Below are 18485 nucleotides of genomic sequence, written 5' to 3' on the forward strand. Positions count from 1 at the left end.
TTGTTGTCTTAGAGTAATGTTTTATATTTATATATGATATGAGAGATGAGAAGAGAAGCGGGTGATATGAGAAGAAAGAGCTGATGTACGAGAAGCTAATATGAGATGAACAGAATAGAAAAATGGGAGCCAAAGCACGGGTTGAATGCTGATGAGGATGAGAATAGGAAACGTTAGAAGCTTTACCTCGTACTCAGGTATACCTGTACTGCCCTCAGATGATATACAGCTATCCTGCGGTTAACCTGCTGGTTCCTTTCTCTTTTTTGTTTATTTCTGCGTAAATTATTACGCTTTTACCTTACGTATTTTATTTTTAGACTTTGCTTCTCGGTAATTTACTATTTGTAGGCTTTATAAAGCAAAGTATACTTTGCTGTACTGGCTATTGAATTTTTAGTGGACAATCCTTGTGAGCTGGTTTTGTTAATCATAGCAAGGGAGATTTTCTAAAGAAAATTGAAATTTTTCATTCAAATTTGGGAAAAAAATTAAATTTTCGGTAAGGATATTTTTCACAAAAAATAACGAGAAAAAAATTGAAATTTTAAACTCAAATACTTTTATGATACTGAAAATTTAAAGTAATATTTTTTTCCATTTCGGGTGCTTGTTCTGTAAACAAAAATTTTTAAGAAAAATACTAGAGTTAGTAAAAAAATATAATTTAAAATTTGTCTAAAAAAAATAACATTCTCCGTAAAAGTACCTCAGGTTTTCTTAAAAAAACTCTTGAAAAATACTCCTCATAATATAAATATTCTTTCACGGTAAAATTAACCTCAGAAATATTAAAAAAAAACTCCAAAAGGAAAAATAAAAATTATAGAGTGTTTTTTATTGTAAATACCCGTTAGGTTTAAAGAAAAAAAAACTTTTCGCCGTTGCTCAAAGAAAAATTAACTCAACAAAAAAGTATAAGGAAATTATGTATAAAAAATATTCTTGCATACAATGAATGATATTTTTTAATGCAAAATAATTATCGACGAATATTTCTAAGACTTTGCAGTTCTTTACCGTGAAATCCAAAAAAATTTCCCACATCTGATCACAATTAAAATTGGATCTCTGAATTGAGTTTGTCTAGTACAGTATCTTAAAGAAAAGTCTATACATTTATGTGTGTCTGTAAATTAATGGCGTGTGGAAAAGAAGCCATATAGCGATCGGTTGTGTTTTTATAAGCTTAGTAGTAAATAGCTGGATCTTGTTGTCCGAGTCTTATATTAGTTCGCAGAGAATCCATTGAAAACCTGAGATTATTTTCTATGGCATTCCGTTTGGGTTCGATTAGGCCTCACCCAGCCATTATGGTCAGAACAACTCGAGGTATTTTTATATATATTGTGGAATTTAGTTTTGCGTGTTTTATACCTGCACTCCAATTTTTTTTTCTGGTGCGGTTTAGTTGTTTATTTTTAAAATAAAAACAACAAAACCTTTTGATGAAAAATAATTTATACACAAAAGGAAAAATTTCTTGACTCAATAAATTATTTTTAAAGGAAAAATTTATCTTGAAGTAAAAATTTCTTAAGAAAAAACAATTTTTCTTGTCTCAAGAAAATTTCTCCTTGCTCCAAAACAACTTCATTCTTCTTTACAATTTTCTTGGTTCAAGTAGACTTTTTTTTTTATGTAATAATAATCTCAAAGGTGTAAATTGTAAATTGAGGAATTTTTTCCCAAACTTTCATTTTTGTCTGAAGATCGATAAACACATGGCAAAAAAAAACTCTTTCACATTAAAACACATTAGACACATTTTTGTGTACGTAGATGTGTATTATGTATAAAGAGTGTGTATGTAGGCGTGAGTTTACTCTGGGTAAATATAGCTGGTGCAAAATACCTTGCGAGGCTACGTCGGAGGCCGTTGTGCCGAAGCAAACACACTTGGCCTCACAAGTGACCTCCTCCATCCTTTTCCGCCAGCTTTTTTCGTTTACTCAAACTTATCTCTGTACTCTCTGTACATTTTTTTAGTCTATTTATGTCTCTAATCTTCAAATTCGATGGAAATAACTTGATAAGTTCCCACAGACACAACTCGAGGCGCGGAACAAAATTACGGGCATCGTAAAAAAAAACTCCCTCGGAATAACATGAAAAGACGGTGACTTGCGAGGAAACGGGGAAAATTTAACCAGGTGAGAGCTAGATTAAATTTATAAATTCTCAGTGTATATACTTACTCAGAGACTCTGTTCATATTCAGTCGGCTGGCATGTAATGGTACACCCGATTCTTTACCGGACGCGTTTATAATTCTTGAATAGAACGTGGTTCAGCTGAGCTGAGTTGAGCTGAGCAGAGGAATGCCGTCGTCGTCCGACAAAGATCAAGATACCAGAGACCTTTCTCGTCTCTTTTTAATCATATTTTAACAAATAGTATTATATACATATTTAACTAGCAGGCTAGCAGATGCCGGCTGGACGCTCCATCTTCAAGCTAATCATTATTCTCTCTTTCATTAAAATCCAGATTTTCAAGTCTTTTAGGAAAGTAGAAGAAAACTTTTTTTTTTCTCAAAATTGTTACCAGAGAATTAGTCTATTAGATTGGATCCAAATTCTGGAACAAGAGAACAATTTTTTCTTATAGGAAATTCAATTTTCTACACAAAAAGAAAAATTTCTTGACTGGAGAACAAAATTTTTGGCTCAAGAAAATTTTCGGGTGACTCGCTCTATTCATATAAAAACAGTTCATGTCATACCAGCTAATTTAAAAACTAAGCTATTTTTTCAAAGCTTCTAAAACAATGAATCAATGACAATTGAATTTCAAGGTTTTCTGATTATAAAGTTACCAGAAAAAATAAAATTAAAAAATAATTTTCTTGAGTCGATAACTTCAGATAACTTCACATAATTTCATGTAATTTCACATAATTTCAGTCGATTCGTTCAAGAGATAACTTCATATAACTTCACGTAATTTCACATAATTTCAGTCAATTCGGTTAAGAGATAATTGAGTTATCGACTCAAGAAAATTTTCGGGTGCCTGAAGGAAGACTGAAGTTGTGTTGGCCGAAGGAAAAATTTTTCTTGAAATTCTATTCTTGGTGGAAATAATTTTTTCTTAATTCAAATTATCATAAATACTTGATACAATAAATTTTTATATTTAATCAAGATTTTTAGATACTTCAGGGAAGCAGCTTCACCTACTTCAGCTGAGAAAAAAATTTTCTCACCTTGAGAAAATTTTTCTCTTGAATATTTGATACCCATTTTATATTATTTTAGCGCGCAATTATACATATTGAATGAAAAAAAATGATTCAATATTATTTGATCTTCCCAATTGATATGTTAATCAATAAAAATATTAATGAAAATTTACTTCTAGCTTTATATTTAATTTTTTAGAGCAAGAGAGAAATTTTCTCAAGACAAGAAAATTTACTTCTATCAAGAACTAAATTTTTTGGAGCAAGAAGCTGAATTTTCTCAATACAACAAGATTTTCTTTACTTAAATAAATTTTCTTGGATCAAGATACGTATTTCTTAAAGCAAGAGAATAATTTTGTTGGAATAGATGAAATTTCTTGTGTCAAAAAAAATTTTTTTTTTCGCTCAAGAAAATAATTAGGAAAAAAAAATATTTTCTTGGCTCAAGTGAACCTTTTTTTCTGCGTACAAAAAAGGTCTCATAATTTTCTCATATTCAATATTCACCTTATAATTTGAATTTTAAAATTTTATTTACGAAAAATGGAGTAATTTTGAAAGTTATATAAATTACTCTTTTAAATTAGATTAAAATTGTGGCTCAAGGACCTTTTTTTATAGAGAATTTAATTTCCTACTGAAAAGGTTTCTGTATTTTGAATGAATACTTCAAAATTTGAGTTTCAAAATTTTATTCACTAAAAATAGATTAATTTTTTAAGCTTTAAAAATCGTTTCAGTCATATTAGAATTTTTGTTCTACTAATCAGCAGAATAATAATAATAACAGCAACAATAATGTCTTAGATAGATTTGAATAATAACTAATAAATAATATCCATAAATAATTCATTTATGACTACCGCTTGGAGCGAGATTATAATTTATAATTTATCTTAAATTTATGTAAGATTCTTTTTATCGAATGTATTCTAATAACCGCGAGTCGAGCTAATTAAAAAAATAATATAATAGCCGTATGACTATGCACAGTATGTTGGTAGTAAAGTTATAAATAATAAATGAATTAATTAGTGATCTTGGTATGGATACAATAGTATTAGTAGGCCGTAGTTTAAAGACGCGAAAGAGCAAGCTTATTATTATTTTCGCTCGGAATTCCGTCAGAGATAACAATACTTGTATCTACTTTAATGTATTAGATGAACCGTACATTATATATTATTATATATTATATATTATATATCGCCTGTTTTAAATAAAAGAGACTTTAATTTAAAATAGTAATAGTAGCAAGTGTGTAAAGAGCACATGCTCTGTACTCGGTAAACTCCAGTTTAAATACACATATCCATTAAATGATGACGCGAATAGAGACAATAATGTGTAGTATGTAGTATGTAGCGTAATAGACAAGCGGTTGCCCATACTAATTTAGTAAACAACTCACGTCGTTGTTTTTCATCAAACAATATTTAGTCTTTAGTCTCCTTGTGCTCGATTTTATTTTAAATAAAAATGATTATTCGTTATTTCTATTCGACGTTTTACTTATTTATTCAAATCGCTAAGGTCTATTGAATTACTAATTATTTGTAAACGCTACTACATTTTTTATCGAGAAATGGTTTTATTAATTGTTCCCATTAATTAAATAAAAATTTTTTATAATCAAGCGCCAGGCTGTTACGCAATTAAGAGTTTATAGTTATGTTTTATGTTTCTTAATTTTTTTTTAGTATGTAGGCGCTTACGTTTGTAACATAGAACGTGTAGCATACGTCGATGCTATGTTTTTTTACTCATAAATAATTGTAATTATACCGATACCAGTACTATTCAACATTCTTAGATTTTTTAATGCTCGTGTATAAATTGTTAAGAATTATTGATAATTATTAATTATTATCTTTCTTTTATACGAAATGAAAAAAATTATAAGTAATTAAAAGAAATTTTTTTTAATTAAAATAAACGAAATTTTTTTTTCAAAGTTATTTTTAATTTTCTGTTTAGAAAATTATTATTATTGAATAAATAAATAAATTTATTAATTAATAATAATAATAATAATTATTATTATTATAAAAATTTTTTTTTATTATTATTATTGTCATTCATTTTTTTTTTTAATTATTATAACTTCATAAAATATAAAAAAAATATTTTTTTAATTCCTGAATGTTGAAGAAATTAAAGACAAAACTCACAACAAGATAAAAGTAACGTGATCATTATTAATCCTCAAATTATAATTTTTCCTAGAGTTATTATTATGTTATCATTAGAACCTAAGTTTTATCCCGAAGTAATTGTATATCAGCCTACGAGGTTGTTCAATTAGCGATATCGCCCGTGGCTTGTATTAACAGCTCACCATCACATATAATATCTATAATATAATAATAATCCCTATGACGTGCATTAATATGGAATTGATAGACAACTAGGCCGTATATATCGCGTATCCTTCAGCGAAATACACATTTTACATACCATGTACATTTATAATAATGGGTATTTTTTTTCACACCTATCTACTTCTTTGCTATCAGCTCTTAGCGCCTACACAGATATTTAATTTTTAATCGGGCTATAAATTACTCAACAATCCCATTGAAACCCAGTATAGGCCCTACCCTTAAATTTACAATTTTGACAACATAAACATAAATATAAAAATAAATTCGAAAGTTGTGTCGGACTTGAGCATTTAGATTAAATGAGCATAAGTGTTTGAGCGCTAAAATAACTTTGAGGAATTTCGAGATTGATCGTGAGAGTTTGCGCAACGCGATCAGAATCGTGAGTGCACGTGGATTGGATTGGAATGGAATCGCGGTATGGAATGAGGCCACTCGTTCTCTCCAGCATCTATATAGATATTATTTATAATGATAGTATATATCGGGTGGAAAACTATCAAGAGCTTACTACGATTCGCTCATAAATTTCAGCTCGTACGAACTTTAATTAAAAAATCGCGATAAGATTTTTTTTTTCATTTTAATTTTTATTTTAGATAATTTTTAATTTAAAAATTTTTGGTTTTTTTTTAACTTTGTAAATATTAATTATTTGAAAAAAATTTTTATAGATAATTTTAATTATTGAAACTCAATTTTTGTGCTACAAAAAAATTTTTCCGTAACAATTTAAAACAATAAAAATCTTTAAAATAATTTTGTTAAGTAACAATTTTTTTTTTATCAACTTAATTGTTTTTTTATGTTTATTAATTAAAATCATTACTAAATTAATGAAAATTTAGATCATAAATAAAATAAGTGATAAATTTATTGGCTATTTAGTAAAAATTGATCAATTCAATGATTGATTTCGTAAAATTAAAAGCTTTACAACAAAAACATTAAAGAATAAAAAAGAAATTTTTAATTTTTACCAAACATATTTTTAAAAAATTATTTCTTCACAGTTAACAAATCACTTATAAGAGATTCAAGCTCATTTACGTATAAATTTTTCAGCATTATATTATTATACTATACCTACTATATGCGTACCTCGTATGAGGCAGATAAGTATAAGAGTATAGAGGAGAACCGGGGATTTATGAGTATCAGAGAAGGAGGATTGAGGGCCGCGTAGCGCGGTAGCATGCTATTATATTCACATTATAATCGCATCAAGGGACCACCCCATGACTGGACGAATAATCTCCGGACACACTAACCTTGTCTTCATGTCGGTTTATTTCTCGTTTCACTTGTAAATAAATTTATAAATAAATAAATGAAAATTTAAAGTATCAAATGTCGTAATCCACAAAATAGTGAGGTACATAAAACATACTGGTTTTTTTTACCGGAATTGGTTCATTATTACACCTTAGGTTCAATTTTCGATAATTACAAGTTGTAAATTATAAGTTTAAAATATTCTTAAGTATTTTAATGATAACTTTTATTAAATACCATGTCCGTTTATTTAAACTGTATAATTATCCAGTTTTTACTGTCTTTTGTTCAATTTATTTTTGTAAGTTACGAAATTTAATAATTACCCTATTGGAATAGTAATTTTAAAAGTTTAAATGTAATTATACAGTTTTAAATATTTTTTTTCTCAATTTAATTAAAATTTGTTGTAAATTATCATTTTAAATCAAACAAGTTCGAATTCTTTTACATGTCGGTTCATATATTTTTTTTTATGTAAAAGTTTAAAAAAAAAATTGAAGTAATTTATTGTTATTATTATTATTGTCATAAAAAAATTTTCGCGATTCAAATGAACATTTTGTCTTTAAACAAAACATAAAATTGTAAAATATAAATTTTTTGCTGTATTGAATAAACGGAGAAAGTGGTTACTGTCGAGTAAACGCAATTCCGTACAAAGAATCCTTACTATACCAGGGAAAGTAACTGTTGGCGTAAACAGTAGTGATGGCCACGTGTTTTACCGGCAAATTCCGAGGCAAAAGTACAATACCGGCGAATTTTTGGGCAAAGGGATGGGACGAGCCAAGGTTCCTTGAGATATTGCTTTTCGGTGTAAGGTTTCAGGTTTAAGGTGGATTCTGGATTCTCCGTATTACAGCCGCGACTCTACTCTGTATACTACACTATATATATATCCAGTACTCATACTCATACAGACTACAGCATCCAATACAACATCAGACTCTACTCTGCTCGAAAGAATGAGGAATGCGGGCGTCCTTCATTCTCTCCTGTAGTACCAGAGACTATAACTATAACTATAACTATACGCTCGGTTCTTTTATTTACTAAAGAGTAAGATCTGTCTATCAAGGGTTATCATATCAGTAATTAGTCACTATACTAATTACTCGCTGCAATTTATTGCTTTACCGTGGTTGCGAAATCGTAAACTTTTAAATTTTGTTATATTTTATTTTATTAAATTTTCTTAGTTTGAATTTAAATTAATTTATCTAAAGAATTAGAGATATGATTAAATTGATAAAAACTTTTGATAGATAATTGAATTTTCTTCAAAACATTATTGCAATTAGAATTTTTTTATCAGTTAAAAATTCCAAAGATTACACTATTAACTTGATTAAAGAAAAAAAATTTTAAATCGAGAAAATACTTTAGAAGAATTTAATCATCTTAAATTGAGCAGAAAAATTATTAGTTTAAGCAAATTATAGTTTATCTGCTTGATCAAATTCTTAAAAATAATTTTCTCAGTTAAAGAATATTTTTCTTCAATTAAATAAATCTTTTTATCAGTGAAAGATTTTTAAAAATAAATCTTGACATCTAAATTTTTAATTAAAAAATTGCTCGGCTAAATAGCGAGTACCGAGAATGTACTTAGTTACCGAGAAAAATGTGAGGAACTGGAGATTAGCCGTACATTTTATAAAACGTACGTCGAACCCGTTAACCACACACGGTTCTTCTTCACCTCCCCCGCATTCCAGTCTCCTACTCGCTTCACTTTATTTACCATCGTCCATTACACTCTGTACTTATGATATACTCGAACCGTGTGCTAACAACCCTTCTGCTGCAATTTTAATTTCCTGTGCATAGAAAGAAGGTTATCTTCAACCAAGAAAATTCCAGTCTTAAAAAATTTGTTTTTGACTAGAAAAATTCTTTTTCTCAATTCAATAATTTTTTTTTACAATCAATAGCATCCAGAGGCTTGGAAAAACAACTTTCATTGAAAAAAAAAAATTTTATTCTTAAATTTGGATAAAAAATATTTTCATTCAAAAGAACAGGACTTTTTAATTCAAGAAATTAATCTCTTAGTTTACGAAATAAATATTTAATTTACAGAGAATATTTAATTTACAAAATAATGATAAATTTGCCCGAGATCGGACTCGAACCCTGTTCGGACCGCGCTCTTGATGAAGACTGACTCCACTTCGCCAACACAAAATTCGCGACCGCGCTAAAATCGATTGGAAAAAAATGTAACTTAATTCTTTTTATCAAAGCTTTTGGATAAAAATATTCACTATTAAGAAAATAATTATTTTAAATAAAAAATTGAGTAAAAAATATTTTTTTCTGTGTCTAAAAAAAATTTTTTGTTTTATTTCTTGATAAAACAGCTTCAATTTGAACTCCAGCTTATAAGAAATCTTAAAAATCACTTTACATAAAAGTAACTAAAATAATCTCGAATCAACGTTAGCCTCGATATGCCCCATGATAATCATTAAAATATCTTGTCACAACTTGAATATAGTCTCAGCTTTAATCCCTAGTTCAATAAGAGCCATCGCGAATCGAATGGATTATTTTGCGGAATAGGAAGAATGAGATATTTAAATTTAAGAAACCAGTCGAGTGATTGAATATTGAATCGAACTAAACGTTAATAAAACATGTTAAAAAGTTATGGAGGAATTGTGAGCTGTAGATCGTATATTAGATAAATATACAGCCTCGAGGGATATTTAGTTTCTATTATATATTATACCTAAGCCGTCATCGTAACACGTCCTTACGTAACATTACGATGATATGTCATTTCAGCAAACTTGAGGCTCAGTCTCAGCTTTACTGTTAACTTACTCATTGCATATTACATTGCGATATAATGTAATGCTGCTTGAATCTCTGAGCCTGAATCTCGGTACATACTTGTACTTAGCCCATTGTGGAGTATTATTTGCATGTATGTATTTGTATTTATACATGCTGGCATGTTATGCTCGCCCATTCGATTCTATTTCATTCTGTATGTCACTGTAGATATATTGGAGTACTATATATTATATACTATACACTATATAATACAAAATACAACCAGTCCGACCACATTCCATCGTGATTTAAGAACGTTTCAGTAAACCCCTTATACTTATATTATACCAACACCCATATGTACCCACTACTACAATTGCAGTTCTGATAAATAACAGCGACCCGCTGAATTTACTGTTTATTTACTATTATTATTTTTTTAGTTTGATAAATCAATGGAAATTTTATTCTGGTGGTTTTATACTTTATTACTATGAGTTTAAGAATTTTATTGCAAGCCGATGATTCGTAATTTTAGTTGATCGAAAAAATTGTCTAGTTTATTAGACTATTAGCTGGTATAGAAATAGTTGATTTTAAAAATAGAATCTCTACACAGAAAAAAAGGTTCACTTGAGCTAAGAAAATATTTTTCTTCCTAATTATTTTCTTGAGCGAAAAAAAAATTTTTTTTTTGACAAGAAATTTCACTTATTCCAACAAAAATAATTCTCTTGCTTTAAGAAATACGTATCTTGATCCAAGAAAATTTATTTAAGTCAAGAAAATCTTGTTGTTTTGAGAAAATTCAGCCTCTTGCTCCAAAAAATTTAATTCTTGATAGAAGTAAATTTTCTTGTCTTGAGAAAATTTCTCTCTTGCTCTAAAAAATTAAATATAAAGCTAGAAGTAAATTTTCATTAATATTTTTATTGATTAACATGTCAAATGGGAAGATCAAATAATATTGAATCATTTTTTTTTCATTCAATATGTATAATTGCACGCTAAAATAATATAAAATGGGTATCAAATATTCAAGAGAAAAATTTTCTCAAGGTGGGAAAATTTTTTTCTCAGCTGAAGTAGGTGAAGCTGCTTCCCTAAAGTATCTAAAAATCTTGATTAAATATATAAATTTATTGTATCAAATATTTATGATAATTTGAATTAAGAAAAAATTATTTCCACCAAGAATAGAATTTCAAGAAAAATTTTTCCTTCGGCCAACACAACTTCAGTCTTCCTTCAGGCACCCGAAAATTTTCTTGAGTCGATAACTCAATTATCTCTTAAACTAATTGACTGAAATTATGTGAAATTACGTGAAGTTATATGAAGTTATCTCTTGAACGAATCGACTGAAATTATGTGAAATTACATGAAATTATGTGAAGTTATCTGAAGTTATCGACTCAAGAAAATTATTTTTTAATTTTATTTTTTCTGGTAACTTTATAATCAGAAAACCTTGAAATTCAATTGTCATTGATTCATTGTTTTAGAAGCTTTGAAAAAATAGCTTAGTTTTTAAATTAGCTGGTATGAAATGAACTGTTTTTATATGAATAGAGCGAGGAAATCCCAATGACTCATCTTTAAACTACTTGGGAAGATTTAGACGTTAATTAGACTCCAAAGCTTTTTATGAAGTTAAAAGATTAGAGACTGGAAAATTAATTTTTAATTATATTGATGATTAAACATTTTAGTTATAAAATTTTGTATTTTAAGATTTGATAATTAAAAAAAAATTTTTTTTGATATCGACGGTCGATTGCTTATAAAAAGAAAAAAATTTTTAAGGAGTGATTATAATGAAATTCTTAAATGTTAATGTTATATAGGAGCCAGACGAATGCTTATGCGAAGTCATTAATATTGTTGTTATTACGGTTATTACAGTGGTACTGAGGCATTCGGTGTCGTCAGAGTAGTGATGACAGTCTTTTTATGGACGTGGATAATATTTTAATGGCTGTGTTATGTTTATAAGGGGCTAAGATATCTACAATATATAATAATATATAATGTAAAATGTATAATACGTAGGCGTAGGAGGTGATATGTAATGTTAAAACAATGTGAACTACATTCTTGAAGCATGACTAACTTTCACGTTTCGATCGCCTACGTGAAGCTAATTACTTATGCTCGACGAATCAATTTAATGCTTTTTAAGCTCTTCATTCCATTTACTTGTTTTGCTTCTTTGCATTGAAATTTAACACAAAAAACTTAATTTTGAATTAAGCAAAAAATCTCTTGAATAAATAAATTGAAAAATTTTTTTTTGTATTAAAAATTCTTTTAATTGATTAAAAAAATTCTAATTTAATTAAAATAAAATTGTTATTAAGTAGAAATAAATATTAAAATTATTTATCCAAAAAAATAAAAAAATTATTCGATTAATTCCAATAAATTTTTAAAGAAAAAATTTCCTTCCGAACATTTATAATTTTTCTACTCAATTTTTCCTCTTGAATAAATGAAATTTTTATTCAAGTAAAAAAAACTGGCATTGTATTCCTTAAATGCAAAATAATCCCAGTGATCTTATTATTATAACTATAATTTATAACCACAAATAGTAGCTTATAACACAATTTAATATTTGTTATTCAAGATTAAAGAACAAAAACAACGGGGATGTATTTTTTGCAGTTTGTTGGAGGCTAATGGTCTCGGAGTAAATATCTCTCATGTATACATACTCAAGCTATTATATTTTATATATAAATAAATAAAATAAAATATGTATATGCAGTACAGTAACGGAAGAAGTAAAGTAAAGGAACATATATCGAAGCACGTCGTTTACGGAGCTGGAGGAGCAAATGATCGATGGGATCCATTACCGTAGGACGCGTGCGATCCGCCTACGAGAGCAATACTCATTTGCACCAGTACATATATATATGCGTATTATACATATTATTATTATTATTATTATTATAATCACCATTATTTACCGCGTGTATACAAGTGTATTACATTATGAGCGAGGATGGATATTTAAAATGTAGCTTGCGAAAAATATCCGAGGATAATCTACGAGTATTTTAACAGACCAAGGACTGAGTGGTGCCTGGTGCGTGCGAACGTACGGCTAACGACCGGGTTATTACACCGATTGCCCCGGATACCGGATGGAAAAGTCGGTGGCATCGATCTGGCCGTGGGATTCTCCCAGCATGAATTCCTTAATAGGTTCCTCTTCTTCTTCTTCTTTTGCTCCCGAGTATTCCTATTATGTATGGAAATGTATATATGTATCTGTACTACTTGTTACATTACATAGATTATGTGTACTCTACACTGTTTTTAAATTACTGAAACACATTAGGGCGCGTTAGAATTGTTTTTATTGTTTTCTTATCTCGGGCTTATCTTGAAAGTTATTCTGGTAATGTAATGGAGTTAGAAATGGACATTTGGGTTTACCTGTTATAAAAAAACAATTAATTAATACAATTTCAATCTATTATTTAGATAAAAAATTAATTTTTTATCTAAATAATGGCAATTATTGTTTAAATATTTAATTATTTAATTAAATGCTTGGAATAATGTTAAGAAAATAGTTTTTTATTTAAATTTGGGGATAAAAGAGTTTAAAATTGAATTTTAATCGAAAATTTGGAATTAGTAATTAAAAACATTATTTTTTTATTTGAATGTTGAAATAAAAAATTATTTTTTTATCTAAATAATGGAAATTATAGTTTAAAAATTCAATTATTTAATTAAATGTTCAAAATAATGTTAAGAAAATGGTTTATTATTTAAATGTGGGGATAAAAGAGTTTAAGACTGAATTTTAATCAAAATTTTGGGATTAATAATTAAAAATATTATTTTTCATTTGAATGTTGAAGTAAAAAATTAAATAATTAATAATAAAATAAATCACTTGTTAAATTAAAAATTCGGATTAAAGATTAAAAAAATTAATATTTATTTAAATTGTAAGAAAAATTTATTTTTTAATCAAATAAAAATTAACAATAATTTCTTTAAAAAAAAAACAAAATTAAAATTAAGTTCTTTTTATCAGAAAGTTGTTTAGCATAATAATAAATAAGACTAGTAATGAATAAGGTCCATGACCTACTCAAAGTGACTTTTTGAGCGAGTATCGGGCGATCGGGTATCGTGTGTACACATGAGTAGGAAGTGGGAGGGTATAAAGATAACAATGCTCTTAACTCTATACTCTGTACTCGGTAGGTTGCTCGCTGGTACTGGGATCAAATGGAGACATGGAGATGCATGAGATGCATGGCCAAGTGAGTATAATTCTGGTCCCTGGTCTCCGGTCTCCGGTCTCTGGTCTCCGTATATGTAGTGTGCAGTATGTAGGGAGGGTAGGGCCTATGCTATGCAAATGCCAACGGTAACTGGTCACACAAATCACCATGGCATTTCAGGGTAAATCTCAACTTAACTCGGATGGAGAAAGTGGGCGCGCGCGTGCTCTTACTCCTTCCACCAAGAGCTCGCAGATGCAAACACTATCCTCGATCCTCGATCCTCCATCCTGGTCACCACACACAGTATGGCTCGACTTCCCACATACACATACGTATTATACATTATACATTATACATACCAGTAAAGATAATACTGCATCACCAATCACCAGTACTATCGGCTGCCTGTCCCTTTATTTTATTTATTTTTACTTTTTTAAACCAGTAAATCACCGGAATCGCTCCCGGCATTACGCTTATTTTTTTTTTTTCATTTTATCTTCTTTGTATATTATACACTTTTATTATTATTATTGTTATTTTTTTTTTAATTTAATTTATAAAAATTATTCAGTTTTTTTTTTTTTTTGAATGTCAACCATTGAATAATAATAATAATAATAATAATAATAATTATTATTATTATTATTTAAGTCAGTAATAATTTTTTTAGTTTAATTATTTAAATTAATAATTAATTTAATGAAAAAAAAAAAAAAAATAATAATAATTTAGTAAAAAAATTAATTTAAAAATATTTTAGTTTTCTTCTTGAGAAGAAAAAATATTTATTATTATTATTATTATTATTATTATTATTATTATTATTATTATTATTATTATTATCATTATGAAAAAATTTTTATTGAATAAAAAATATTAAAAAATTGAAATAATTTTTAATAAAAAATATAATTTATTTATTTTTCAGTAAAGACGCTGGGCGTATCGGCGACGAAATGAAGCATGCAGCATGCGTGGTAGCGGTGTCACGGCTGCGCGGTCCTGCCTTCAACCCCTGGTGTCCGCCAGTCGCTACCTCGCCGTGCACGCCCTTCCCGGTGATCCTCTCTACTTCGTCGTTGAGGTAATTTTATTCATTTATTATTACTAACTTTATATTTATTCATTTATACATTTATTCATTAGGCTTAGATTTCCCTCATGATCATGATAAAGAGTTAAAATGGATTTAATTGAGCCATTAATTATCTCGTTAACGTGCTTGGCCTACGCTCTTCAAGGAAATGACTCGTACTTCTCACATATTATTTTATTAAATCCTGTCCTCACCCCGTGGGATTTAGTTTTTATCAAAACTATTTTTTTTTCTTTTTTTGTTAAAACTTGAATCATTCTAATTAAAGCTAACTTTAATTAAAATTTTTTTAGAGGAATAATATAAAATATTAAACTAATTTTCTTTATAAAAATTTTAAAAAATTCTTTCAGTAATAAAAAAAAGTTATTATTATGTACGAGTATTGAACTGGAAATGTAGAGGCTCGTTGAACGAATAGAACACAAGCACGTATAAGTATAAAGTGGACGAAGAAAATATATAGGGAGTTTTAATAGACTAATCGTTATTTAATTTGAGAGGAAGCGATTAGAAGAAATATCCAGAGGCTTTTTAAATGATTGTTCATTCTTGTGGATGAACAAGGCATTCCTCGGACGGTCGAACATGATAAATCAGCTCACTACTCAACTCAGTACTGTAAAGGATATTATCTATATATTTATTTATAAAAAATAAGCAGGGAGAGGCCATACCTCGGATCCATCTTCCTTAGGGTCGTTATTATGTATTATGTGGATACGTACGCGCAACTTGCAAGTAATGTTACCAGGCAGCAGACTAAGATCAAGAGAAAGGGGAAAAGAGTGAGACTGAGACTGAGATTAGATCGGTTGTAAATCCAAGACAGCAGGTTCTTCGGGGCTGAATGTTTTATGGTCTGTGGGGCTTTAAGATTTTGGCCCGGGACAACCAAACGCGCTAAGGAATGCGACGCGGCTGTCCCGAATGTCCGATCAAAACCGATAAATCCGATCGAATTGGGCTTTGATCATTTTTCCACCTCTTCAAATTCAAATCTTTCAGACATTAGACATTTATTTTTAAATTATTATTAATATTAATGCATTTACCAAGAATTACCGGTGTTTTATTTAAAAAAAAATGAATTCTTGCAACACATTAATTTCATTAATTTCCTTATAATTATTGTTATTATTATTATTATTGATTTAGCTGTCATACGTAAATGTAAATTCCGTTGAAATAACAAATAATATTTTCGCGACACGGAAATAAAAATACTGGATTATTTAAAAACTTGCGCACTTAAATTAATTAAACACAAATATTGGTACAAGTACATACGCACACTGTGATTAATTTCAGGTGGATAGATAATTATAATTCTTTATAAATAATAAAAATACAATCAAGAGTGACTCTTAATGTATTTATAAATTTTATTCATGTTGAATGCATTTTTATTTAACGATAAATTCTCACGGCGTGATTAATTAAACTTTTTAAATAAAAACTGCTATCTGGTTAATGGTTAATGCTAAACATTACTCACAGAATTTCTGCTTGACAGGATTGTGAAATCAAATAATTTAGTAGAGTACTATAATTTTTCTTTAGGTATAAATATTGGTTCCGGATGTATTTGGACTAATTAACATTCAAATAATGCTTCTGTTAAAATAATCAGTGTAAAGAAAAATTTTTTAATTAATTGAATGCGTGAAAACTACACAGAAAAAAAGGTTCACTTGAGCTAAGAATATATTTTTTTTCCTAATTATTTTCTTGAGCGAAAAAATAATTTTTTTTTGACAAGAAATTTCACTTATTCCAACAAAATTAATTCTCTTGCTTTAAGAAATACGTATCTTGATCCAAGAAAATTTATTTAAGTCGAGAAAATCTTGTTGTATTGAGAAAATTCAGCTTCTTGCTCCAAAAAATTTAGTTCTTGATAGAAGTAAATTTTCTTGTCTTGAGAAAAATTCTCTCTTGCTCCAAAAAATTAAAGATAAAGATAGAAGTAAATTTTCATTAATATTTTTATTGATTAAAATGTCAAATGGGAAGATCAAATAATATTTCATCATTTTTTTTCATTCAATATGTATAATTGCACGCTAAAATAATATAAAATGGGTATCAATTATTCAAGAGAAAAATTTTCTCAAGGTGAGAAAATTTTTTTCTCAGCTAAAATAGGTAGCGCTGCTTCTTTAAAGTATCTTAAAATCTTGATCAAATATAAAAATTTACTGTATCAAATATTTATGATAATTTAAATTAAGAAAAAATTACTTCCACCAAGAATAGAATTTCAAGAAAAATTTTTACTTCGACCAACACAACTTTGGTCTTTCTTCAGGCACCCGAAAATTTTCTTGAGCCAAGAATTATGTTCTCCAGTCAAATTTTTCTTTCTGTGTTATTACTAAAATTTTATGAAAAATTTTCGATCCATTTTAAAAATAATTCCTTTAGAGAACTGATTCCTTTATAAAATAATATAAATAATTGTAATTGCAATTAAATAAGAAACGCCAGTTCAGTATTGAGTATACCAGAGAGTTGTCGATGGATTGATATATCGAATTGAACGTCAATTCCCAAAGTGTCCCCGAGGGGAAAGACGGTGCGTGGTGAAGATCGGCAACCGGTTAAATAAATGTACACATATAACAACATATAATAATAAACCTCTTAGCCATAACATTACATGAAGCATCAACATCAAAGAAGCTTATGTACCTTATACTTGCATTAATACTTCGTATCGGGGATCGGCAAGAACTGGAGTACTGGAGATGTGTTCTAGTAACAGTAATAGTAATAGTAATTATAATTGAGTCAGTACAAGTTTACGTAAAGAAAAACAGTGAATATTGAGGTGGTGTAGGGTCTGATCGTGAATAAACTTGAGTACATTGTAACATTGCAGTGAAGCCCACCACATATAATATAATAGACCATAGTACATTACAATAATAATGCGCAATAAGGATGCAATGCACAAGAGTACAACGTACACGAGTGTATGAACATTGCAAACGGTGAAAGCGTAGCCCACATACCAGCTAAATAATCAAGTCACTCCTCTATTTCTTCCTCTCTCTTTCTCTCTTGTAGAGTTATCGACTTTCTGCATGTACATACTAACTTTTAAAATCTTAGATATTTTAATTGTTAATTATGCTATTTAACATTTTTTAAGTCTCCGTTTTTTCATTTATTATTTTATTTTATTTATACTTATACACCTCTTAATTATTTTAATTTAAATTTTTCTATTCCGAGATTGTAATTATAATTATTAATTAAATATTAGTAATAATTATGATCCTTTATTTTTGATTAATTTTAATTTTACTTTTAATTAAATTAAAATTAAAAATAATCATTTAAATTAAGAAATCATAAAAATTATATTTTAAATTATAGTAATTATAATCTATAAAAATTTATTAAAAGTTTTATTAATAATAATAACCTCCAAAAAATTAATCTTTAAACTATTTTTTTTTTGGGAGTTAAAAATTTTGAACAATCAATCATGA

The 18485-nt window shown here is 28.1% G+C and overlaps 1 protein-coding gene across 1 annotated transcript in view; it reads left to right on the top strand.

Annotated features, from left to right (window-relative positions):
- Positions 1-18485, top strand: part of LOC123258587 (protein expanded) — a 45864-nt gene that overhangs the window by 4337 nt on the left and 23042 nt on the right. The window contains exon 2 of the mRNA XM_044718698.1: positions 14818-14973. Coding sequence (XP_044574633.1) covers positions 14860-14973 — 114 coding nt within the window. The 5' untranslated portion in view covers positions 14818-14859. The remainder of the gene's footprint in view (positions 1-14817; positions 14974-18485) is intronic.

This window comes from Cotesia glomerata, linkage group LG2 (assembly GCF_020080835.1).
Source record: "Cotesia glomerata isolate CgM1 linkage group LG2, MPM_Cglom_v2.3, whole genome shotgun sequence".
Taxonomy (NCBI): Eukaryota; Metazoa; Arthropoda; class Insecta; order Hymenoptera; family Braconidae; genus Cotesia; species Cotesia glomerata.